The sequence below is a fragment of the Mastigoproctus giganteus genome, chromosome 3 (assembly GCF_048544385.1).
Source record: "Mastigoproctus giganteus isolate SK-2022 chromosome 3, ASM4854438v1, whole genome shotgun sequence".
NCBI lineage: Eukaryota > Metazoa > Arthropoda > Arachnida > Uropygi > Thelyphonidae > Mastigoproctus > Mastigoproctus giganteus.
The window spans coordinates 213,764,046-213,791,924 of record NC_143577.1 but is presented as its reverse complement, the minus strand read 5'-3'; the positions used below and the strand labels follow the sequence as shown (position 1 = coordinate 213,791,924).

At 37.4% G+C, this 27,879-nt stretch overlaps 1 protein-coding gene across 1 annotated transcript in view; it reads right to left on the bottom strand.

Annotated features, from left to right (window-relative positions):
• The window catches only part of LOC150088669 (transmembrane protein 62-like), a 366,503-nt gene that overhangs the window by 42,717 nt on the left and 295,907 nt on the right, over positions 1-27,879 (bottom strand). The window contains exon 13 of the mRNA XM_090370285.1: positions 2,231-2,349. Coding sequence (XP_090226411.1) covers positions 2,231-2,349 — 119 coding nt within the window. The remainder of the gene's footprint in view (positions 1-2,230; positions 2,350-27,879) is intronic.

The following is a 27,879-nucleotide window of genomic DNA, read 5'->3' as shown; positions in this document are numbered from 1 at the left end:
GGCTTCCATCCTGCAGTGGATTGATAATGGCTGTTGCTTACCTTTTTTACTCCAGATAAATTGCCAACACACTTCGTAAGTTACTTATGAAATACATTAATGCTAAAGTTAGCAATTTCCCTCAAATGAATGCAATTTATATTTGCTTAAATTTAAGTTGAATTTAAATCACTAAGGGTAGTAATGTTGCAAAGGTAGAAAAATTCTCTTTGCACATTATACACCAATGAGCCAAAACATTATGACCAGCGAGTTATTATGCAAATCGAAGCAACTGCAGGTGAACTATGGTGCATGCATGGGTTGGGACACGGTATAAAAACACCTGATACTGAGCTCCGTTAATCAGTGTTACTCTTGTTTTTCAGACAGGAAAGTTATTTGTTATTTTTTGGTTTTTAGGAACATTAGCAACTAAGGCCATATTGCTCCGTGAATATGTGGTGGTCATTCTAGACCTTTCCGCATCCTCCGTATTTGGTGGTGACTGGCTTGAACCCCGGTCTAATCAAGAAGCGTGTGCTACGCACTTCTGCTCCTTCCCACCTGGCTACGGAGGCACCAGACAGGAAAGGCAATGGACTTAAGCGAGTTTGACAAAGGTCAAATTGTAATAGCCAGACGACTGGGTCAGAGCATATCCGAAACGACATGGTTGGTGGGATGCTCACGGTCAGCCGTGGTTAGTACCTACCAAAAGTGGTCCGAGGAGGGGGAACCCACGAACTGCTGGCGAGGTGTTGGACAACCGTGGCTCACTGATGCTTGGGGTGAGTGAAGGCTCTCCTGGATGGTACATGGCAACAGAAGGGCAACTGTGGAGCAACTCACCAGTAATTGGAATGCTGGTGATGAGAGTAATGTGTCACAACAGTCTACATCGAACCCTGCTGAAAATGGGCTGCGCAGCTGCAGGCCGCTCCAAGTACCCATGCTAACCACTGTTCACAGATGACAGCGCCTACAATGGGAACGTGAGCATTGAAACTGGACCTAGAGTGATTGGAAGGTCGTCTGGTCCGATGAATCACGTTTCTTGTTGCACCATGCAAACAGCTGGGTACATGTGCATCGTTTACTTGGGGAAGTGATGGCGCCTATATGCACCGTGAGATGAAAACAAACTGGTGGTGGTGTCATGCTTTGAGCGATGTTCTGCTGGGATACCCTGGGTCCAGTCATCCATATGCTGGGCACTCTGACGTCTACCACTTACCTAAACATCATTGCTGACCAGGTACACTCTTTCATGGCAACATTCTTCCCCTCTGCTGGTGCTGTCTTTCAGCAGGATAATGCACCATGTCACACCACCCAGATTGTTCGAGATTGGTTCACAGAACAAGAGGAAGACTTCCAGGTATTGTCCTGGCCTCCAAATTCCCCAGACATCAATCCCATTGAGCATTTGTGGTTTGTGTTGGAACAGCAACTCTGATCTGCAGTGTCTCAACCACGGACCTCACAGGAGTTAAGGGATCTGCTCGTTATGTGTTGGCACCAGACACATTTAGAAATTTTGTATCGTCAATGCCTCACCAGGTACAAGCTGTTTTGGCTGAACGTGGAGGACCATCATCATATTAGGTAGGTGGTCATAATGTTTTGGCTCATTGGTGTATATATGTTAGTCTAACCTGTTAAGAAATGTACAAATCATGAAAATTGCAAATTAAAAACTTGAAAATAAAAGAATTCCAATGTATATGAACACACACACACACACAGTTTTTTGCAATATAGTTAAGGTTATAACTGTTGTTGAACAGTTACCCTCTTCACTCTCTCCTAATGAGATGAGGAATAACTTATTCACCAAGTCTGTGCCATCACACCCTGTCCAACAATGAATCAACTATTTAAATATTTTCTTTATCCATCCGAAACTGTTACAGAACAGAAATTACATATCCTGTTATTGCTAATTTCAGGCCTTTGTTACATTTTATTTAATTGCATTTTACTTCAATATATTTTCTTATTTGTCTTATTTAAACATTTTTATAATTTCAGCATATCCTATTTATATTTTATTTATTTAAATGTTTTATATTTACTTGGAACATAGTTATGATAACCAGAACAGCTGACCAGCTACAACTAACTATATTACAAATAACCATACACAGCTGCACTTTAATATTCCTGCTTGTGCCAATATGCTGCATGCCTGCCCAACCTTCTCAAAAATCATCTATACTATTCCTACTTAAACTCTGTATATACTTACATATGCAGTACCAGCAAAAAATGTTAGCCCGCCAGGTAAAAATGTGCCAGCAATAAAAATACCCCACACAAAACAGGCACCAATATGACCATCTATTATTTCTCCCACAAACCAAGGTCCTATAAATATGTTAATGAAAGTTAATAAGTAAACTTCTAATGTTCATGTTCTTTAACATATCAAAAAAATGCATATAAGAATTCATTTCTTAAAAATAAGAAATATGACAAATATACAAAGATGCACTGCTTTCTATTTTTTTTTTTTTTTTTTAACTTGGAAAATTTGGTTATCTTAAAAGTTGTTTGTTGTAATATATAGGTGGTTGAACCCTATCATGAAAAAAAATAAAACTTCTTGAGACATTAACTGAGAATGTTTTAATGCCAAAGAAACAGTTACGTTGTCAAGAGGAAAAGGTAATGACTACCTTGCACACGTCAACCTATACAATCACTGGAAGACTAAAACATGCTTACAGAATCAACTGTGTTTCAGAACACTTACAGTCATTGCATAGTGAGCAACTGAATTCTTGGATTACCCTTTCATACTGGTAGGGCTGACTAGCCCTACCAGTACGAAAGTGTAACAACCTCAGTCAAAAAGCATTAATTCAAATTGACTGATGGGATAGTTAAAATCTTCTTAATACATAACTATAGTAGTCTCTACCCTTGACAAATTCCAGAATATGATAGCAGTGATATCTTGTTCCTGTGATATCTATGATCTGGACATAGACATCACAGGAACTATCTTCTTTTTTTACTGGGTTTTATCTGTATGATATTTTAAATACAACTTTTGGCAAATTCATAATGGTGGACTTGCTGAAAGTTGGCCATGACTGCCTAATACAATAACAAAAATAAATAAAAAATGACTGGAGTGATATGGTGACCATAGTTCATAGCGTAGGTCTACAGGTATAACTTCAATGGCTCACTGTGCATTATACTTTCTGATTGATCTAAATGGCTCATTGTGCCATTTCTACAAGAGTTCCACTGTTCCAATCAGCCCAACTGGCCAATTATGCCATTTTTGCATTAGGAGTTAGTCTCATGGTGCCTGTCTGTCAGTATTCGTGGAACACCATTTCTATAGCAGAAGTTACAGGCTCATGGTATCTGTTTGTCAGTATTTGTGGAGCATAATGCTTCAGCTGCAAAGAATTGTGATATTATACTGCCAACATCAGTGATGGCATGTATTATCAGGTTATTCAGATTTGTTGAGGAGACTACTGACCTTTTTTGGTGAGGGGTGGGGTTCCTCAATGGATGACCTGTGCTACTGTGTTGTTGTTGTGGTTCCAGGGTCTGTACAAGACATTATTCTTTGCTGTTAACTGCTTCATTGTTGGGACTGCTTAGGTTTGAGAACAAAGTTCACTTCTTCATTGTAACTACAATTCCTAGCTAAAACTTCTATTTTCTGGACTTCTACTAATGATTTTGAATCTTTGTGGTGGACTTAAGTGTCATTTGGATCATTTTAGATCATCACAACCTTATGTTGGGGCTTTATGACATCAGATACTTTCATGGTAGCGCACTGTGACATGGATGCAAGCAAGGACTTCCCTTTCATTTTGAGATCACATTCTTTTCAATAAAGCAACAATACTAGTATTTTGGCACATTCACACCTCTGTTGCTTCATCCTTGATTAAAGAAACCACTTCAAATGACTGTTGTAAATCATTTCCATGCATTAAGGGATGATCTTGTCTGACCAATGCTTGGACACTGTGACATAGTAATAAAAGAACTGGGTACAACAAATAATTTTGCCATTGTAAACTTAGATTCCAGAAAAGCTTTTGATACTGTTGCACACAAAAGACTGCTACAGAAATTGGTGTAATGTGGCATTAAGGATAACGCTACTGCTATGGATAAAGGGATGGTTGAGTGGGAGAAGACAGAGTGGTTATTAATGGGCACTGCTCTTCTTGGACTAATGTTATTAGCAGAGTCCCCCCAGGGTTTTCAGTGCTATGTCCATTGTTGTTTTCTGTATTTATTAATGATATCGATCAAGGTATATTAGGCTTTATGTCTAAGTTTTCAGATAATATAAAGGTTGGCAAGGTGTTTAATGACTAATGATGGTGTGCTACTGCAACAAGATCTAGAAAAATTAGACAGATGGGCTAAGAAATGGCAACTGAAGTGTAACATCAACAAATGCCAGGTATTGTATATGGGTAGTAGTAATCTCAGAATAACATACCAACTATGTAGTATCACATTCAGGGTAGTGGAGAACAAAAAACACCTGAGGGTAATTGTGAAGTCAGACAGGAGGTTCTTTATCAAAGGGGAAACACATTTCACCATAATAACGTAAAAACCTACACAATTCCAGCTATCAGTATTTTCACAAATGCAAGAAGATAGATAGAGTTTACTACTCGTTTATAATTGCTTGCAGTAACAGAAAAGCCCAATAAACTGGAAAGTGCAAATTGTTTTTATTATTTTATGGTCGTGACCTCCAGAAATGTGCTTTAGAAAAATATCACAAAGACATTTAAAATTTATTCTTATAATGGAACATATGATAATGATGAAAGTGTAGCACATTTTAATTAGTAACTAATACTATTTACAAACCATGTTCAAGACCTTTTATATGGCCTTAAGGTCATGCTCGTGACCTTAAAAAATGACATTTTAGAGAGATAAATAGCTTAGTTATACAGCGAAAATTTCAACTTCCAAGATCTTGAAATGAATTACCAAAAAACAATGTGTTATTGGGTCCACATTACAATATTTTAACGATATGATGGTGTCTCTGGAACTGATTAATATCGTAAAGCGTGGTACACTGTAGTGTATAGCTATGCACATGGTTTGGAATGCAGTATTTATGAATGCTTAACATTCATTTTTTGCAATTAATGTTCATATTTTCGATTTTGTTAATACTTGCGGGAAAAAAAAACAAAAAACCTCTTAAACCCGGGAACTCATAAAGCGAGAGCTGCCTGTACATATTAAGCAAAGAGTGACGATTAATTTCTTACCAAGAAAGTAGTGATGCCTATTGAAATCCATAAGGGTCTCAAAAATGTTTAGGTGACAATACTGTAGATGTGAGTATAGTTAGACTGTTGGCTAAGACACATTGAGTGTGAAAGTGATATTAGTGGACATAGTGTGTTTGTCAAGTGGTTCCCCAGAAATCTGTGTTGAGTACTCTGTGATGTATGCACAACATTGCAAAGTCAGTCGGTGTGGGTTATGAGCAAGTAGTGTGCTGTTTGACTGGCCTCTTAGTTATTGGGAGGCTTGATCACCATGGAAAGAGCCTTTCAGCATCTGTCCATTGGCATGAGGAGCTGGGCCGGGAAGATAGAAGGGAGGCCTGATTGGCTCTCCCCACTTGCAAAGCGAGAAAGGAGAGAAGCCAAGTTGGAGGAACGGAGTGAGTTGGACAGGAAAGGTAAGAAAGGGGAAAGAAGCAGGGGTAGGCAGAGTGGAAGTCTACCCCCCCACAAGGCAAGCTGGAGCAGAAAAAGTGCAAGGCACATAGGTGGGAGATCTCTATAGAAGGGATAGGGGTTAGGGAAGAAAAGAAATTGCTCAAGTGTGAAAGACCACCACCTTGAAGGACAACTGCACTGTGAGTTGCAGTGTTTGTAGAGATGTCAACAGATGAAGAATGTCATTTTAACTAAGCAACTTCCAGAGATAAATAGTGGCAGTAGGAGATCGCCAAGATGGCATACTATTGAGAGGTGAAGGGTGCAACTGAACATTTTATGGAGCAGGAGATAACTTTGTAGATTGGATGTTCACCTGATAAAGCAGCAGGTCTTCCAGAAGGAAGGGCAGAAGCAGAAAGAATCCTGCCCGGGAAGAGTCCTGGGCCAGCAGAAGGATGAACAGCCACGATCACACGCTTTTCAGTTGACCAGCATCAGCAGAACTCCTTCAATGAGGACTCACTGGCAGTGGGTTAAAATCCTGCCTGGGAAGTGTCTCAGGCCAGCAGAAGAGACCGAAAGCATCTAATCCCATGGCAGTGGAGGGCCAGCGTCAGCAAAGGAACTTCAAGGAGAAGAGGTAAAGGCAGGAATCCCACCTAAGGAAGATCTTGGGTGCACAAGTGGTTTATCCCCTGCAGAGGGAAATGTCAACGTCAGCAAGAATCTCTGGCGTGGGACTTTTGTCAAGAGAAGTTGAGCATCACCCAGTGAAGCCTTCTAGGAGCAGCAGGGAACACGAAGCATTGCAGGAGAAGATGAAGTCACGGTGAACGGACAGGGCAAAGCTAGAGATGGCTCTCGAGTGGCCACATAGTAGACACTGGTGAAGTAACTGCAATGGTGCATCCTATGAAGCACAGAATCATTACTGGGGTTGATATATCCATAGCAGACAAGTTATTTAAATTCTGCTATGACTGGCAGTGGGAGAGGAGGCAAGTTGACAGAATGAGCTGTGGCAGTTATGTGTGTTCCAGTTGGAGGTTGTTAGTGATAGCAGCTTCTGTTGAAGACCGCAGCGGCATAGGTCAAGAATGCTTTGTAGGCTTCTTCCGATTCCAATACCCTAACATCTGGATGGATTATTGGTGCATTGAGGGCCAGAAAAAGTTGGTTGTGGAGGTCAAGGTAGATCAGACAGGAGTGCATCACGTAGTTCCAGTTCTCTGACTCTTCACAGATGCAAAAAGCATCTAGAAGTAGTTCCTGAGGCACTTGAGCAGATTCTGGGAGCAGTCAGTGGACTTGACCCTCTGTAGGATGGCCAGCCATCAAACGGTGTCAAAGGCTCTCTTTCAAAATCTATAAAAATTGCTAAGACGTAGGTGGCCTCAGAATCTTTCGCAATTTTCAGAATCATGGTCAGAGCATCAGTCGTGGAACAACCTGGCTTGAACTGGAGGGGAGCTGCAAGACCTTTAGCTTCATATGCAGGCCGGAGGCGAAATAGCAGGAGTATCTCTAACACTTTACCCAGTATTGTTAAAAGTGCTATAGGATAATAGGCTGATGTCCTGCCAGTAGGATCCTTGGTAGAAGTCTTAGGTTTGCAAGCTTACAGCACAATGGAAATGTGCAATCTTGCAGGCAGGTGTTGAAAAGCTGAATGAGGATGGCAGGAGTGACAGTCCAAAGAAGTTTTACAGACTCCCTCTCAATGAGGTCTAGACCAGAAGCCTTGCCATTCTTGATCTTGTTGATGGCCATGGTCACTTTCTCTTCAGTAAAAGGAATTCAATAGTGGTAGGTTGGAATTATGGAAGACAGGGCAGCATAATCTTGGTAAATCAAATCATCTAGAATTTTGTTCATTGCATCCAGCCAATTTGTTGTCTCAGGAGAGCCATTATTGCAGATGGAATTGATGATGTCTGTAGACCTGATTTTGTTTCTGACAAGTTTATGCACCAGGCCCCAAGGGTGCCCCTTCCCTTCTGCCTTTACCACGGTGTGCCATGAGTTTTGCTTGGCATGATAAATCCTATTGCAATATTCTCTGCGAAGGGTTCTGAATCTTTCTTTGTATTGATCAGCAACGTGAGGAGGCTCAGTCCTGCGTTTACACGCTGGTATACTCGACATTCACGCCTGAGATCATTCAGTAGAATAGTAAGATCCTGTGACCACCAGGGGATGGACCTTGGACTTTTAGAACATTTCTTCATCGATTTTCGTGAGACTTTCAGGTGCTATGACTGAACAAAATCTGTTTGCTGAGTACTGTTCATGGCAAGATACCTATTGAGGGCAGAAGGGTTGCAGATGGCTTCCCAGATGTCCCATTTAGCTGATCTTGTAGAGAACCTGGAAGTAGATTTGGCAAGGAGTAACTTCAGTAATACAGTATGTGATAAGGCAGTGATCACATATTCATGCACCTGCCATTGTTGGAGACAACTGCTGAGGGAGGACGTTATAAGATGGATTCCCCAGTTCCTGAGGAGTAAGTGGTCGGTTGACCAAATAGATTAGTAATCTCTAATCTACAGGCAGCAATAAATTGATCAAGTGCCTCTAGCATCAGTCGTGGCAGTGTGCACTGGAGTCGGCTGCAATGAAAATATGTGAATCTTCAAGCAGGTCAAAAGCCCATTCCAGGGTGGCAATATGTGGGTGGATTCAGTGCTGAACTGAAAGTAGGATGTAAGGACTGAGATATGCCAAAACAGCCTTTCACATTGGCAGAACCAGGTGGGGGGGGGGGAGGTGCACAAGAAATGAAGTCTGGTTAAAACTAGGTCCGGGTTGCAGATTATGGTGGCTAAGGAGTAGCTGGTTTGTAGCGTATCTTCCGGTAAGTAAGTGGATATCCAGAGACTCTACCGTAAATGTAGTAGGGTTTCCGGAAAAGGTCAAGATCTTCCATGATGGGATGGAGCTGAGTAGCCACAGAGATTGATTTTATCCATTTATTTGGGTGAGGCGAAGTCTGGATGTTGTCAGGTTAGATGGCCTATTATCCATAGTTAGTTGATTATTTCAGTTGCTCTTTTATATACAAGGTAGGCTCCATCCCGAATGGAGTGATTGTTGGGTTTATTAATGTTGGGTTTATTACAGTTGGCGGGGAGGATTTGTTAGCATTAGCAGGGGCGTATGATGCAAGAAAGCAAGCTTATATAGTATCAGCCAAAAAACATACCGATCCCATTTCACCCATCCATTTACTTCAAATATTTGTCTAGTTCTGCCTTGAACTTAAATAAGTTGCTGACCTCCACTATAACAGATGGAAGTTTGTTTCAACTATCAACCACCCACTGGCTAAAGGCAAATTTCTGCATATCTATTCTACAACTGTCTTTCCTCAATTTGAATTTATGCCCCCTCAGGTGAGTAATCTGAGCAAGAGGAAGAATCCCAATAGCATTGAGCTTGCTCAATCCATTGCAGATGGCTTCCCAGATGTCTTATATGTGAATTAGATGTCTTATATGTGTCAATTAGATCAACTCACAGATGCCTAGTCTCCAGAAACTGCAATTTTCAGAACTTAAACCTTTCTTGGTAACACCAACCATTTGTGCCCCTTACCAATCTCGTTCCCGCAACTCAACATCTTTCCTAAAATGAGGCCTCCACACCTGTATACAGTACTCAAGGTGTGGCCTGACCATTGCCTTATACAAAGGGACAATCACCTTATCCCTGCTAGTGAAATTTCTGTATATCATTGACAAGACACCATGAGTTACTCTTGCAGCCTTTTTGCACTGCTCAATTACTCCCAGGTTCTTTTCATCTCCACTAAACGAGTGTAGTACCACCCAGTTGATACATTACTCTGGGGTCACTGCTATCCATATGCAGTACTTTACATTTGTCAATGTTAAACTTCAGTTGCCATCTCTCAGCCCATCTGCTCAACTTTTCCAGATCCTGTTGCAATAGCATACTATTATTGCTGTCATTAACAACCCTGCTAACCTTCATATCGTCTACAAACTTAGACATTAAGCCTGATACACTTTCATCAACATCATTCATAAATACCGAAAACAACAATGGGCTCAACACCGAACCCCGGGGGACTCCACTAATAACATTAGTCCACGAAGAGCAGTGTCCACTGATAGCCACTCTTGTCTTCTCCCACTCAACCATCCTTTTATCCATTGCAGTAACTTGCCCTTAACCCCTTCCCAGAACATTTTTTTCCGGAAAATGTGCCATAACGGATTGACTTTTTTTATTTTACAGATTAAAAGTATGCATCATGCGAATACTTATTGTATAGTTTTTTGTGTTATTTATTAATTTTTTTGTAGAAAATCCATGGGAGTAATTAATCCATTTGGGCTATATGGCCATGTGTGCAAATTATATAGATTTTTTAAATGAATTAACGCTTGAGATAAAAAAAAAAGGGACAGAAATCTTCATTACTCGTTATATAAATAAATTAAAATTAAGTGGAACGCACAAGCAGTAATCGCGAACTAACTACATTCTGACATATGGCCACCACAAGTAAACAGCCGAGATAAGCGTCGCTTACGGGTGGCAGTACAAGAGGGTGCCGAAATATTTTTCAATATTGTTTTTGTGAATTATTTTTGTGGGTTCAGTATTCTGCATTTAGGACGGCAAATTATATTTTGCTTACTGGTGGCACAGGAATGCATGCTACTATTCTGACATTGCTGTACAATATAAGTAAAATGAAAGCCAATCGTTTGCTGCCAGGCATAAGAAAATCCTGAGAAAACTCTGGATTTACCTGACTAATGCAAAATTAGCTAGATAAATACCAGAGAAAATACGTTTCAGTCCTAAATTTGGAGGTATTATTGTATCCCGAGATATTTGGTGAAGTTCCACATAACATTTAAAACTAAAAACGAGATATCTCGGGATGATTTATGAAGAGGTTAATGTCATACTGCTCCAATTTGTACGGTAATCTTCCATATGCCACAGTACCAAAAGCTTTCCTAAAATCAAGTATATGATATCAAAATTATTCTTTGCATCCAATTCCTTTGTGATCGCATCATAGTATCCAATCAAATTTGTCAGATAAGACTTCTCCTTAACAAACCCATTCTGTGTCTGAACTATAACTGCAGTCTTGTCTAGATGATCCTGCATCACTTCCTTAACCAGTGACTCCATTATTTTCCCTGGAACAGAAGTTAGACTAACAAGTCTGTAATTAATCCTCTTCCCCTTTGTGACCTGGGGACATTTGCACATCTCCAGTCCATGGGGACCTCCCCTGAGTCCAAGGAAGCTTTTGTAATTATGGCTAAGGGTTTGCTTACTTCCTTTGCTGCCTCCTTAAATATAACTGGATAGATTCCATCCACCCCAGGTGCTTTCCTATGCTTAACTTCAACAATTTCTCCTCCACCTTGCTCTCAGTTATTACAAAATCACTTAGCTCCCTGTTAGAGTTTGATAAACGTCTGGCATTCCCCTCCTTGAATAACTCCTCATGTGTGAAGCAGCCTTTGTAAAGGTGCTCTGTCTCTGCACAGTGCACACAGATTGGTTGCTTTTTGAGACACTTTGTGGAGGTATGGCAGTATCCTAGGCAATTGTAACATTTCAGAACTGGTACAAAGCCCTGAAAATGGTGTGATGATCTGTCCAAGAAGATCCTTTCTTGAAAGTTACAGTGTTGACAAGCCCCGAAGTGGCCGGCCAGCAACATCAGTGACAACGGACAAGAGATTTTTTTTTTTTTTTTTTGGTAGTTGTTGGCACATCGGCTTCTGTGGCCATAATGCACCTCCCAAGGTTTTTGCAGTACTTTGATCCAAGCCCGAGGCGGGATTCGAACCCGCGACCTTTGGGTTGCTAGGCAGGCACTTTACCCACCCGGCTAGCCCGGTTGGCGGACAAGAGATAGATTGATGCACTGACCAAAGAGGACAGCCACATCATAACATGCGAATTGTGCGATGCAGTAGGTATAGGGAAACCTGTTGTGATAACTATCATAAAGGAATTAGGCTACAAGGTTTGCACCCAGTGGGTCCTGAAAATGCTGACATATGAGCATAAAGAAGGCCATTGCAAAACTGGGGTGCACTGCTCTTTCTCAGCGCTCTCATAGCCTGGATCTTGCATCTTCCAACTATCACCTCTTTGGCCCGCTGAAGGATGCACTCCGTGGAACCCATTTTGCAGATGACAGCCAGCTCAAGCAGTCTTTGCAAAGCCCTCTGGAGAAAGAGTAAGGACTTTTACAGGATTGGAATAGTGCCTGACTCACAGATGGCGGAATTCCATAGAAAATGGTGACTTTGTGGAAAAAAACAGTGTTTATTAATGATTGAGGATTAATTGCTGTAAAAGGCATAGTTGTAGAAATTAAATTTTCTGAGATAAAAAATAGGATGCATTACTTTCATACTGATCCTCATAACTCAACACAGAATATATAGCATATTTCTTCAAACTAACTCCATTCTAATTATAATATAAAAAAAGCTGGGGTGGTAAACTAGATCATGTTCTTCACCCTTTACTGGAAAGGGTGAAGGAGGATGTTTAGTGGTAGCACCTGAAAAAAGGTTTATTAGTTTGTTTCTAGACTAGCACCTATCATGGATGAGGCTGATTTAGAACAGTATTTTTTTTTTTTTTTTTTTTAAGAATAAGTTAGAAATTGATATTAAAGCAGGAATCCTTACATCTAAAGGTTTTACTCTTCCTTCAAAAGTTGTTTTTATCAAAACTGCATATATATCATGAAATCTCAACATAGTTTCCCCAATGGAGTATTTGTACAAACATTTAGATTCAATACACAAAAAACATAAAAATCATTGGTGAAAAAACATTTTATAATAAAACTGGTACTGGGAAAATAAATGATAATTCAGCCATACAGCAATTAAATTATAAATATACTAATAGCTGTTTGGGGGTTAATCAATCCATAACTCAGAGTAAAGAGTTCATTATATATATATATATATAGTAAAGTTTAGATTTTTAAGTTTAAAGTAACATAATATAATATGGAAATAGTGGGAATATGAGTATTCAGTTATAGTATAAAGGCTATATGGCAAATGTACCTAAGTGCACGAGGCAGCAACAAAGACTACAAAAGTATATAAGCAGTCATAATAATGAAGCAAAAGTAAGAACTGAGAGACGGAAATGTAAAGAGCACAAGGTGCCAAACTAGTAGGGAAAGCATAGAAAGAGAAGTATAATTAGGGCTATACTAGATGAGCGCTAGAAGCACAAGCATAAATTGGCATTGTGAATGCCTCCAAAACAGCAAACTACACATAGCACTCCTAACATCAGATCGTTGCAAACTACACAGGGCGCTTCTGTTTCATTGGATATCACTAGCAACTCACTTTTTCTATTCCCAGTTTCAAGATGGATGTTATTCAAATTGAACGTACTGCGTGTTTATGTTTGATTTGATTTTTAATGGCGTATTGGCAGCTAAGGCCATAATGCGCCAAGTCAAGCGTGTTTATGTAGTGTTTATTGCGAGTAGAAAGAGAAAATTACGATGGTGGATCCATCCAGCAAACTCAAATAGGTTAAAAAAAAAGTTTTATATTATGTTTGAAACACATAGGAAGTCTCCTGAGAATTTTATTTTTTATTTTTCAGAACATCGATACAGAGTTTTGATGAATTTAATGTTAATTAGTGAAAAAACCCCACAAAATTTGATACTGCGATGCAGAAATCAATAATGATGTTTGTATCTATGCTTTATGTGCTCATCTCCCCCCTAATTTAAATATTTCTGAAATTTGCTTTCTTTGTTTGTAAAAATTTTTTTATTTCTACCCGCTATTCTTATTCGGAGATTAAAGTATCTGTAAGACTGTCTTACAGAATTACTTTCGGTAACATAAATGGTAACTTCCTGTTTGATTTTACTGCACAGGACTTCTCAGAATAAAATGCCTGTTTTTACTGTCTTCCCACCACTCGACATTATTTCCAGATGGAATATTGACAAGTACTTTCCATCCTTTTAAAGCAGAAAATATTCCGACTGCCCACACTGTAATGGAGTACTTTCTGTGCAATAAAGGATTAGTGTTGTTTGATTTTACAAATGTTCATGAGTAGACACTAGTTTTTGAAGTTTGTAATGCAGCTATCAATAGAAATATTTTCTTGAAATTTCATTAGATGATCAAATATACATCCAGAAAAGGTACTGATCCCTAAAAACAATTACAATAAAGCAATTTTTTTTTTTTTTTTTTTTAATCATCAAATGCGCATTGCAGTGTTATCAGTTTTACACCCGTTTTTCCCACTTCCAATGCATGAATTTCCTCAGTTTTGTGTCAGTAGATGTAATACACATTGAAGAAATGAAATACGATCTTTGTTTTTCAAAAACAAACCGTTACAATTATTTTAGTTGTTTTTTATGCCAAGAAACCGTTGTGTGCATTATTTTATTATTATAGCAATATCTTGATGGCCACAACAGCTCCTCAGGGAGCTATGTGACTGGAAGAACAATACTTCGCTTAGCACGGCTTTCACTATACACGGTTTTCAATTAAGTTTAAGTTGAAAATTTACTGTATACATTAAAACTCATTCGATTGCCTAGACATGTACTCTACATATATGCTGTGTTGTTGTAGCCTAAGTAAACGTACATATATGCTGTGGTGCCAACTATATTGTCTCATATGCGCATATGCCAATAGTTCTCCTCAGGCAGTCAGCGGCAACATGCAAAAGTGTTCGATATTCTTAATTCCATTATGATGAAATCATTGCCAACAACATGCCTTCTGTTTGGCAACATGTTTTGCCCCATTTGGCAAATGATCTCACTGGTTTTGAATCGCAAGTTCAAACAACTGCCAAAGAATTTTCAACAGAACAATTGGAGAAAGTTTTTCGGGGGAATGACATGGCCTGTGAGGCGATTATGAATGGAGATCCGAATGTTGAACATAGCATCAAGATATGGCAAATTTTACAAGATGGGATTCGCTGCTACAAAGACTTGTATGCTGAGAAAAAGAAGAGATGACTTCACCAAACTTCATTATTGAAATACCTAAATAAACAATAAAGCTTTTTTCTCATCTCTAATGCTGTTACCTTTTCATCAATTAAATTTTTGCAACATATATTTATTTTCATATCCTTTTAATTGGCTATGAAGTGCAAATTGTTTATAGGTTTATTATAATTTGTTTATAGACTGTTGCTCTGGTATGCATTCAATTAAAACCCATTATAATTATACTTCAATGAGCACAGTTTCACATAACACGGAATAGTTTCGGTACCAATTATCAGTGCTATGTGGGGTATTGCTGTATATATATATATATATATATATATATATATTTTTTTTTTTTCCCCCTGTATCATGCTGACAACGACTGTACTCTGCAGCGTGCTTTCATTGCTTTCACAATACTTTTCAAAAAAGAAAGACAACGAATTTATGTTTGAAACGAAAGGTTCAAAATTTGTTTTGGAAGAAAACAGAGACTGCACTTAATTCTCATTTGTTAATGCCGACATTAGTTGTACAGTTGCAGTGGATATTCTTCAGCAGTTTTCCCAATTACTGTTTTCATCTTATTTAATAATAAGAAGGTTCTTTACTAACTTAAATTATGTACATTCGCGATTCCGTACACAGATAACCCAGAATCTACCAATAAATTGTCTGTGCAAGTGAACAAACTTTTATTTCATTAACTAATGAAACAGTAGTAATATTTACAATAAATATAAGGTCCAGAACTGAGCTTTCTGATTTTTCTCATTACATAGTTCATCTCAGTTCGGAAACATTTCTTTTCCAATTTCAATACCACACTTTGCCTTTATTTCTTTGTTGTAGTAGTCTTTTAATGATGTGCTGTATAAGGGAGGCCTCCTTTCCACCTCACAAATAAACTTCTCTGTGTCAAACATTGTTTTCCCCAAAGTATAATTAACAAACCAATTAAGGCCAACTACCCCATGCACAGGGAGAATGTCTCCTCAGGCTATGCAAACGCCAAGGTGTATGCACTTGTAATGCATCCGAAGGCGTTGGCAGGCATTTTACACCAGCTTACATCATCCTATGCGGTGTTCGAAGTGCCCGTCTAGTTTGCATGCCTTTACCCTCTGCTTCCTGTAAAACTAGGCATTGGAAGATGTCACTGACACCGCACTTCAAGTGTTCGTCTAGTATAGCCCTTAGGTAGGGATGATAGGGAAAGAAGGCAAAAAGCCTAAGTGAAACAAAGAAATTAAATATCGAATTAGAAATCCAATTAGATGGAATGAAGCTACAAAGGAAAAGTAAAAATAAATGATTAATATTAATCATTACAATAAAATAGCATAAAAGGGGGGGGGAGATTTTGATGAAAGAGAAATCTAAAGACATGAGAAAGTAATGTAAAACAATATAATAAAATTTGTTGCATGCTATAAATAATTGATACATTAAGCAGGTAATATTTCGGGGGACTACCTGGCTTTGTATCAGTAGACTGTTTCTATGCCTATGTATTGCTATGGAAGAAAAAATATTAAAAAAAAAAAGGATACTCTGATAGAATGAAAATAAAATGCAAATAGAAAATATATATATTTTTTTCTTGTAATAGTGATGGTAAAAGCAGCAAATTCTTCCATAAAGATAGGGAGGGTAGTCCCAATGCAGCATTCACAACAAAATTAAGGTAAAATTAAATAAGTATAATAAAATAAAATTTAATAAAATTAAAATAATAACAAGTCAATGTATACAGTATTAAATGAATTTGATAGGAAATTAAAGATAAGGTAAATCTGAAGGAAAGGCAGGTTGGTAAATCAGAATAGGCTTTGTATGTGATATGACTAATAAGATGAATTGAAGATGAAGTATAAGTAAGAATGGTTAAAATGGATATGTATGGAGGATCAGAAGTAAATAAAGGCAAATAATATTGGAAAAGGAAAATAAAGTGTGATAAATGAGGTAATAGCATTGAAATTACCCTCATGTTCACTAATACCTCAGTGGATAGTGAAAATGAAGCATAGAAAGCAAATAGATAAAGAAAAGAATAGAAGTTTGGAATATTTGGGCAAGCTAGGGACATAACCCCAGGGGCTCACATCTGGTGAGTATGGGCTTGGCACACCCAGGGTCCTCAGCTGGATATCATCATTCTTCTCTTTCTTGGTGATTTCCTTCTTCTCTCTCTCTCTCTCTCTCTCTCACACACACAGGGTAACTCAAATTTTTTTTTTGGCTGGTGCGGCATAAGCCTCAGGCTTCCTTGCACCATATGGCTAATAATAATAATAACTTTCCAACCTCTTAGAGATAGCCTGGCTAAGAAAGCATTAATAGAAAAAGATAATATCATATGCCTATAAGAAAGAACTGTAAAGGTAACGGAGCCATAGTGTTATGAGGGAAACAATTTTTTTAAAAATTGAGTACATATTGCGTCAGTAAAGGTAGAAATATTAACTGTTGGGACTATATAAGAAAAGCATAATGATGCAAAGTAAATTTAAGCCAAGTAAAATTAACATAAATAGAAACAGATTAAAATAATGGAAGGAAGCTGTAAGTAGCCTGAAAGGTGAGAGTAAAGTGTGTTGTTATGTTGTTAGGTTTTTAGGAGCATTGGCAACTAAGGCCATATTGCCCCGGGAATAAGCGGTGGTCATTCCCTGACCTTTCTGCATTCTCCGTATTTGGTGGTGACGGGCTCGAAGGTGAGAGTAAAGTAAATATGCCAAAGTTATAATAACTAAAAGATGAGAGGGATATAGAAGTATTTAAATAGGAAAACAAATAGGAAAATAGGGATATAGAAGTATTTAAATAGGAAAACATGGAAAACAAAAGTATCGTAGCTGCATGAATATATCCAATTGTGAAAAAGGAAGTAAAGTAGAGTAAATACCTTATATTTCCAATGTATATATAATTCCATGTAAAATTTGTTTGAAGGTGGGAAACATTCAGAAGAGTTAGAGAATAATGGTAGACGGTATCTGAAGTAAAGTAGCAGCAAAGAAACCAGAGATTGATTAGCTGCTTGAAATTGGAAATAAAATAGGATTTGTATATATGAAGTGAAATATGGCTGTAAATGAGAAGTAGACAAATAGAAGGATATAACAAGTGACCTCTGTATTAGTTTTTATAGCCTATTTATTGTGCATGTAACATACAATATATGGAACTGTCTGAATGTAAAATGAAAGAGTAGCCTGAATTATACAGCAAATAGTTCTTAATCGACAAGAAAGTAAGAAGATCAGAGACAGATATAAATGTTTGCAAAAAATTTCAGATGGTAAATTCTGAGAAAATCCAAGAGATAAAGTATGAAAGGTATAGTCCTGGAGATGTCAAATGGCAATGGAATGGTAAAAGACATATGAAACAAAATTTCAAAATAACTATAATTTCCTGATGAAGTGAAATGCATATATAAATGAATTACAATATAACTGCAAATAATTCATATGCATTGTAATATAAGTGGTTTCAAGAGTAAAGGAACTGGAAGGACCAATCCAAACCATCACTGAGCCCAAAAAGTCTGATAAGTGAAGTTGTCAAAACCAACATAAATAAAATAACAGTAATAGCTGGATCATAGCTAACACAACTCCAAAATGAAGGAAACAACTGATATATGAAAAATAGTACCCTGTTATTTTCAAAAAACAAAGTGATAAGAAAAAAGATATCAAACAAGGAAAACAATTATTATTATAGGTGCAACAAAAAATAATTATTTTTTGCTGCACCTATACATGTGTTATTGTTGATGGAAGTTCCATTTTTGTTACCTATGAATAAAAATATGCAAGTATAACTTAGTGTTTTTATTTTCGAACTGGGACTTTTTTTTTTTTTTTAGTCTCCAGGGCAGTATTTTTAATAAGTTCGAAAATCCAAAAAAAAATCCGAACTACCCCTGTTTCCACAATTAGTTCAGATTATCGTTGCTGTACTGTATTGAGAAACATTTTTTTATGTTATAGTTAATAAAATTAATAGGGATACTATGGGGATACAATTGCTTGCCAGGGAGGTATTACAGAAGTGGCATATAGGGTTTATATATAACTTTTGATTACTAAATTTGGCTAATTTGACAATCAGTGTACAAATAATATTTTTTGTGTATTTTAATGGAAATATTAGAATTTCCAGTTCTTAAGATATATGATGTTAAAATTAAATTTATTTTTTTTATCGAATAATTTTATAGTACAAGGATGAGGCTGACTATTGAAGGTAATTCTGAGATCAAGAAAATTGGCATACTGATCAGCATTTTCTCTGTTTAAGATTAGTTCATTAGGGTATATAGATTTGGCTATATGTTCAAAATTTGCATTTAGGATGAGGATATCATCTATGTATTGAAAAGCTAAGAAATTATGATTAGGGTTGTTAGAAATATATAATTCTTCTTGGTAATGTAGGAATAGATTTGATACCAATCTGAAATTTTGCAAACCCATAGGTATTCCAATAGTTTGCCTATAGGTATATTTGCCATCAAAAATGAAATTATTAAGAATGCATATCTTCATTGATGTTGATTTTGTCTTTATACTTGTGATATAGTAGATTAAATACATATTTAAGCATATATTAACACAGGGGCTCACATCTAGTGAGTATGGACTTGGCATACCCAGGGTCCTGAGCTGGATATCATCATTCTTCTCTTCTTTTGGTGATTCTCTCTCTCTCTCTCTCTCTCTCTCTCTCTCTCTCTCTCTCTCTCTCTCTCTCTCTCTCAGGGTATTCAAATTTGTTTTGGCTGGTGCAGCATAAGCCTCAGGCTTCCTTGCACCATATGGCTAATAATAATAATATTGTGAAGTATGGAAGTGAAAAGATTAGTGAAATTACATGTTTCAATGCTGTAGACATTAAGATTAGATTTAAAGGTATAGATAACAGTTTGGTTACTACTAATAATCCAAGTTGAGGAGAGATTGTTGAAAATGATACTGAGTAATTTAAAAAATTGCTTGCCAGGGAGGTAACAACCACTCCCTGGTTTTTAGCACTGGTGATGAATCTGAAGCTGACAGGATGTTTGTGAAACTTATCATATAGAGATGGAGGAGTGTGGTATAATAAATTTTAGTATGAAGGGCTATAAGTTATAATTGTTAAAAGATTTGTCAACTGCAGTTATAATAAAATCCTTTTGTAGTTCTAAGATATGCTTTTTTAGATTAGAGTAATGCATATGTGGATAATGCATATGTAAAGGTTATAAACTTTAGAGATTACATTAAAAATGTCGGTGTCTACAATATTTAAGCATATTGTGAGATATGAATTAATGCAATGCTGAAAGGTTTCACAACGTATTGTATATTTGTAAGTTAATTTATTGCAGAAATTATTATTACTATTAGCCATATGGTGCAAGGAAGCCTGAGGCTTATGCTGCACCAGCCAAAAAAAAAAGTTACCCTGAGAGAGAGAGAGAGAGAGAGAGAGAGAGAGAGAGAGAGAGAGAGAGAGAGAGAATCACCAAGGAAGAGAAGAATGATGATATCCAGCTCAGGACCCTGGGTGTGCCAAGCCCATACTCACCAGACGTGAGCACCTGTAGTTAAAAGGTACGCAGTCGACAGGATATAGGAGACTAAGATATAAATATTTATTAATATTCTTTAGATAAGCCATATGTTTGGGTCTGAACTTAACCTTTCTCCATATCAATTTTGAGTATATTATTATTAATGATATTGAGATTGCCTGTGATAATGTAGCCATGATATTTGTTAACATATGGTGCAAAGTGTTGACTGTTACAATGGTAAGGTAAATCTGTGAGTTGTATATTACTTAAATTGGTAGTTAGCTTTTTGTAGTTACAATTTTAAGACCTAAGGGTGTTTCATAACTAAAACAGTGACATACAAATCTCAATCAAAGTTAGGAATGCAACTTATATTCCTTTGTAAAGGAAGCAAGTTGTGTTTATTAAACAGAGATGACGAAGGTATTTTATTGTACCAGCTATGCACAAATTTGATATTACAAAATTCATTGCTGAGCAAGGTTATATTGCCTACTCTGAAAAGCAAATATCCTGGATAATACGATTGAGTTGGATATTAATAAATTTATATCTACGAGTGTAGGTAAAAAAAGCACTGATTTTTTAATGCTGAATAAAATTGGTTGATTTTAAGTACATCAAGGATAATGGTGCCTCATATGTCTAAAATACTATTGAAATTATGCCAAATATGTCTGTTGAGGTGGTGTTTTTTTTATTTACACGTAGGCTTTGTGTTTGGTTATTTGCAGAATATGATTAAGATTAAATAATTTATAAATGCAGTGGCTAGTATTAAAGCAGCCATTACTAAGCAGAATTTTATTAAAGAACTTATTATTGAGACTGTGTAGGCACAGTTATTTATGAACACAAATTTTTATAATACATGTATTCCCATAATCTTTGATAATTGCAATTATTTTGATTTTAACATTGCTGAAGTGGCAATGCATTAGTTCTAAATCAGTGTTGTTGTTTTTGCCTATAGAAAGGTTTTTGCTCTATGGCCATTAATTCTATATTAAGGGGATTGTAAGTTTGTAACATTAGATGCTCCAAGTGAGCAAATATATGATATCTGTAGTTTTACAAAAAAGTTTGGGTAAGATCAAGATTATAACTAATTTCAGAGTTATTCATTATGGGACGTGTGAGTCAATGCTTGTCTAAGCATTTACTAATAGACAGATCCAGATTGAATACATGTTTACTATGGTAGGATTCAATATAAAGAGTCAAAGTGATAGTCAGAACCAAAAGTAAGTTTCTCCTGGAAATTATTTAACACAACATCCTCAAACGAAGAATGTAGCGCAGCACATTTTCTAGATGAACTAGATTTCTAGATGAAGTGCTGATTCACCATATTCTTTAACGCTTTCTTTCAAATCAACAAGCGTCTGTATGCTGCCATGGTAAACTCTGTCTTTCAGGTATCCTCATAGCCAGAAGTCACAGGGATTGAGATCTGCTGATTGGGCTGGCCATAACTGTGGAAAGTCTCTAGAAATGATGCGATCATGTCCAAACGTTGAACGGAGCAGTTCCTTCACTTGTCGACCAACGTGGGGAGGGGCACCATCTTGCATGAACACTACAGTCTCCAAGCATTGCCTTTCTGGAAGAGCGGGAATAATGTGATCTCTTAGAAGAGTGCAGTACCGTGAACTAGTTACTGTACACCTTACGGAGTCATGAGGTGCACTCTTCAAAGAAAAATGGTCCGATTATAAACTCTGCTATGAATCCACACCATACTGTAATATATGGACTTTGTAATGGTCTTTCATGCACAGCAGATGGATGAGAAGTCCTCCATATGCAGCAGTTTTGTGCATTTATAGCCCCACAAAGAGTGAATGTGCCTCATCAGACCACAAGATCATTCGAGCCCATGTATTATCAAGTTCCATATGAGCCAGAAATTGTAGAGCAAAGCCTATTTGTTGTTGCTGATCACAAGACTTTAGTTCTTGCACTACGTGAATCTTGTATGGGAACCAGTGTAAAATTATTCGAAGCACTTAAGGTACAGTAGACCAAGGAAGGTTCAAGTCTCTTGACACAACTCTGGCACTGCTGACTGGTAGTGTTTTACATTCTGACCATTGCAACTACCACTTCATCCACTACCTCCGTTCCGATATGTGGTTATCCCCTGCCTGGAATTACACCTAACTCCCTAGTCACTTTAAATTTCTTTATTAATTTTCAAAGTCTTGTGATACTCATGATATTCACATAGTGCTGCATTAGTGATACTATTATTCTGGTAGAACAGTTTTACTAAAAGAACACATTCCTTTTTTGTAAGAGCCATAATGGTTATTCATGGTGGCTCTAACAGGATGTCATTTGCGTAAGCAGTGTGTCTTGAAGTAAATAACTTTTATATATGTGCAGCGGCGTTTTCCCACTGGCGGCGAAAATTTGAACTAATTTTTTCTTCTTCTACAAATTGCTTCCCCATACCCTAAATGACATACAGATTTCCACAGCACTAACTCGAACCGTTTTGACACTAGGGTCTCCTGAATAGGGAAACTTACTTTATAATCACCGGGAATTTATTATTATTATTATTAGCCATATAGTGCAAGGAAGCCTGAGACTTATGCTGCACCAGCCAAAAAGATTTCTGAGTTACCCCGAGAGAGAGAGAGAAGTAGAAGGGAATCGCCAAGAAAGAGAAGAATGATGACATCCAGCTCAGGACCCTGGGTGGGCCAAGCCAATACTCACCTAATGTGAGCCTCTGGGGTTGAGTTACAGCATAAAGGCTATATGGCAAATGTACTAAAACATTTTAAAATTTTCATCATTTAATCATTTATTTTTACTTTCTTTCTTTCTATCCTTTCCTTACTAGTTTGACACCTTGTGCTCTTTATTTTTCCATCTGTCAGTTCTTTTTTTCATTTAATTATTATAACTTTGCTTATTTTTATATCATATTTATATATTATGGGGAAGATTATAATAAGATAATTATATTAAGAGATGTACCAGATAGATTTATGGAAAATAATATAACATACAAAAGGATAATATAGAAAATATACTTAATACTAACCATCACCTATTAACATTATTAATACTAACCTTAACTTTAATTTCCCTGGATATACAAACATGTGACTTAGAAGTTCAAATGAAACATGCTACGTTGGCACAGTAGTCTAAATTTGACTGAGGAGACTATTTCTGCTCTGGATAATTCTCCTAACAACTCTAATAGACGGGTGGGCAACGTCCGGCCCACGAATGTACGTAACCCAGCCTGTGGTCGTTTTCAAAAAATATATAATAAACAGCCTGCGGTTTATTATATATATATTTTTGAATTAATGGAATTTCTGATGTCAATTTAAAATATCCTCTGCACACTGCTACAACAAATATCGATCAGATATCAATTCACTGATAAAAATAAACAGTATCAAATCTCTCATTAAATATTATAAAAATAAAATATTGCAATTTCTGTTACTATAATTGTATTTGTATTTTGTTACTATAATTGTATTTTTGTAATTTTATCTTGAATTTGTATTTTGCTTTTTTAAAATAAATTAATTATATGTATAAATATTACAAAAAATAACAAAACTGTTTATGACAATTTTTTCGTTATGTATCATTTTAATAATCCTAAAAATTGTGGAAAACTAAAAAAAATTTGGCCTGCATGTACCTTAAAGACATTTTATTTGGCCCACTATTTATAAAGGTTGCTCACTCCTGCTCTAATATATTTACACATACAATGCAGAGCAAATCAGCATATAATGCTTCTAGCTCTAATATAACCTACCACTGAACCTTAATACATATAATGATTTTCTAAATAATTTTAAATTTCAAATTGCAATAACAAGTTGTCTCACTTGTCCCCTCTAGGCATCCAAACCACACTACACATAATGAAACTGTACAGATATTCTGGAAAATGAATAACGTAATATATATGATAACTTGTTGCAACTACAACTGCGAATATATTGGTCAAACCAGTAATAATTTACATATTACAATGAACTTACACCTCTCACACATTAATATCTTTAACAATAAGCCTAATAAGAAAGCATTAGCATTAGTAGAGGCATATGATGCAAGAAAGCAAGCTTATGCAGCATCAGCCAAAAAAAAAAGCACCCACTTCCACTTCACCCCTCCATTCGTTCGCAATATCTGTCCAGCTGAGCCTGAAATTTATTTAGGCTATCAACTTCCACGAAAAGGGATGGAAGTCTGTTCCACCAACCAACTACCTACTGGCTAAAGGCAAATTTCCACACGTCTATCCTACATCTGTCTTTCCTCAATTTGAATTTATGCCCTCTCAGGTGATTATTCTGGGCAAGAGGAAGAATCCCATCAGCATTGAGTATGCTCAAACCATTCAAGGCTTTATACACCTCTATCAGATCACCTCGCTGGTGCCTAGTCTCTAGACACTGTAATTTGCAAAACTTAAGCCTTTCTTCGTAAGAGCACCCCTTGTTCCATTCACTATCGTTCCAGCAGCTCTACATCCTTCTTGAAATGAGGCCTCCAGACCTGTATACAGTACTCATGGTGTGGCCTGACCATTGCCTTATACAAGGGAATAATCACCTCCTTATCCCTTCTAGAAAAATTGCTGTATATCATTGACAAGACACCATGAGCTACTCTTACAGCCCGTCTGCACTGCTCAGAGAACTTCATATCTGCCTGCACAACCCTCCCCCCCCACCTAGGTCCCTTTCATTCTCTACCACTGTCAGTGTAGTACCACAGAGTTGATACGTTGCTCTGGGATTGCTGTTTCCCATATGTAGTACTTTACACTTGTCAATGTTAAACTTCATTTGCCACCTCTCAGCCCATCTGCTCAACCTTTCCAGATCCTGTTGCAGCAACATAGTGTCAGTAGTGTCCTTGACAACCCTGCCAACCTTTGTATTGTCTGCAAACTTGGACATTAAGCTTGATATACCATCATCAATATCATTTATAAATACAGAAAACAATAATGGACCCAACACTGAACTCTGAGGGACTCCGCTAATAACATTAGTCCATGATGAGCAGTGCCCATTGATTACCCACTCTGTCTTTTCTCCCTCAACCACCCCTTTATCCATAGCAGTAATTTGGCTCCAATGCCACACTGCTCCAATTTATGCAGCAGTCTTTCATGTGCAACAGTATCAAAAGCCTTTCTAAGATCCAAGTATATAATATCAAAGTTATTCCCTGCATCCAGTTCTTTTGTGACTGCATCATAGCATCCAATCAAATTGGTCAGGCAAGACTTCCCCTTAACAAAACCATGCTGTGTCCGGGCTATAACTGAAGTCTTGTCTAGATGATCCTGCAGTGCTTCTTTAACCAGTGCCTCCATTAATTTTCCTGGAACTGAAGTTAAACTAACAGGTCTATAATTACTTGTGTCAGCCTTTGATCCTCCTTTGTGAATTGGGGTTACATTTGCACATCTCCAGTCTATGGGTACCTCCCGCGAGTCCAAAGAAGCTCTCATAATTATGGCTAGGTGTTTGCTTACTTCCTTTGCTGCCTCCTTTAATATAACTGGATGGATTCCATTCACCCCGGGTGCCTTTTTTATGTTTATCCTCAACAATTTCTCCTCCACTTTCCTCTCAGTTATTAGAAAATCATCTAGCTCACAGCCAACGTTTACTTCACCTACGACATTCCCCTTCCTGAATAACTCCTCACGTCTGAATGTAGATGCAAAATACTCGTTTAGATTGTTAGCCACCTGAGCAGGATCCTCAATTGTTGAACCATCAACATCCAGTGAACCAATCTGATTCATCCCTTTCTTGAGTTTAAATAGGTAAAGAACTCTTCTGTTTTTCTTTGCATCCTTTGCCAACGATTTCTCATAATCTGCCTTTGCCTGCCTAATCCCTTTGTGACTTGGTTACAGACCAACTTATATCTATCATAGGCTTCCATGTCACCCATTAATTTGTATGTATCCCATGCATTTTTATTCTCTGCCATATGTCTCATTAGTTCATCTGACAACCATTTAGGCCTGAACCTTGAACAATATTTCTTGGTTGGTATGTAAAGCTGGTAGCTTCCAAGATTAGTTCCTTGAATGCTTCCCATTTTGAATTTGCTGTTGGTAACATCATCAGTTGGTCCCACTGTATAGAATTTAAATACTGTCTCAGACCATCATAGTAGCCTTTACGAAAGCAAAAATCCTTCCCTTTACTTCTGATGGTAGTTACCTCCTTGAGTAAATCCCACTTCAGCACACTATGATCACTGCCACCTAATGGTTCCTTTATCTGCAGATTCTTAATGCATGAAGAATCACTACTGATAATCAGATCAAGAGTATTACTCCCTCTAGTTGTCTCCCGAACATGCTGGTGTAGAAAACAATCATCCAATAAATCCACAAAAGCCTTGCTAGTGTGTGAGTGACCAACCCACAAATTCCAGTCAATATCTGGAAAATTAAAATCCCCCATTATAAGACTCTGATTTACGGGCCCATTCTATTTCCCTGTACAGTATCTTATTATACTCATCAGAGTCATTAGGCCTATCTTATTATATACACTCCTACTCTCAATTTTGATTTACTTATGCTTATGTCACACCAAACTGACTCGACACTGCCCTGTCCATCGATGTCGACTGGCTTCACTTCCTTGGATTTTATGTGTTTCTTAACTAATAGCATTACCCCTCCTCCCTTCCTATCCTGTCTATCCTTTCTGTAGACGTTGTACTCCCCAAATTCCAGTTCTGCATTCCTTATATTTGTGTGACACCACGTCTCTGATATCCCAACAATATCTGCCTTTGATGTTTTGAGCAATACCTCAAATTCATCAAATTTATTTACAATTAGCATTGGTGTAAACGCAAATATACATGCACCTGTTTCTATTCTTAGCTACCCTAACACAACTCATGTGTTTACTTGTACCGCAATGAATTCCAGCAGTCTCTGAAATATCCTGCATCTTGTTTTTCAGGCTTCTGCTCATTCCAATAGAAGCAGTGCAAGAATCTCTTTCACCTCTGCCAGTGGCTACTGGCAATCTATTAGTCTTTGTCTCCCCCCAAGCTAGCAGTTTTCTGACCCATCTAACACTGCCTCGATAGCATCAGCAAATATTCTTGCAACCTTTCTATTTAAGTGTATCCCATCCCTGTAGAAGCAATCTCTCCTGTTAACAAGTACAGTCCAGGCTGAAAAAAATTCTACCCCTTGAGCCTTGCACAATCTTTCCAGGGCCGAATTGATCGACAAGGCTCTCATCATATACTCCCTCCTATCATGTCTGGGCAGAATTGCAGACACTTGCAAATTCAACCCTACTTCACGGCTTTTTTTTCAACAGTGACCTGTACTTGTTAAGTAATTCCGCTGGTCTCCTACTCTTAATATCATTAGTGCCAATGTGTACAACTATATCACCTTTTGTGCCCTTAAAAGATGATATCTGCTCTACAACGTCATCAACCTTTGCCCCTGGCAGATATACCCTGGTCCTGTTCCACCTATCAAATATAAAATCTACAATACATAAGGGTGGTTCTAAGAGTGTAGTGGGAAATTATAGACCGGTCAG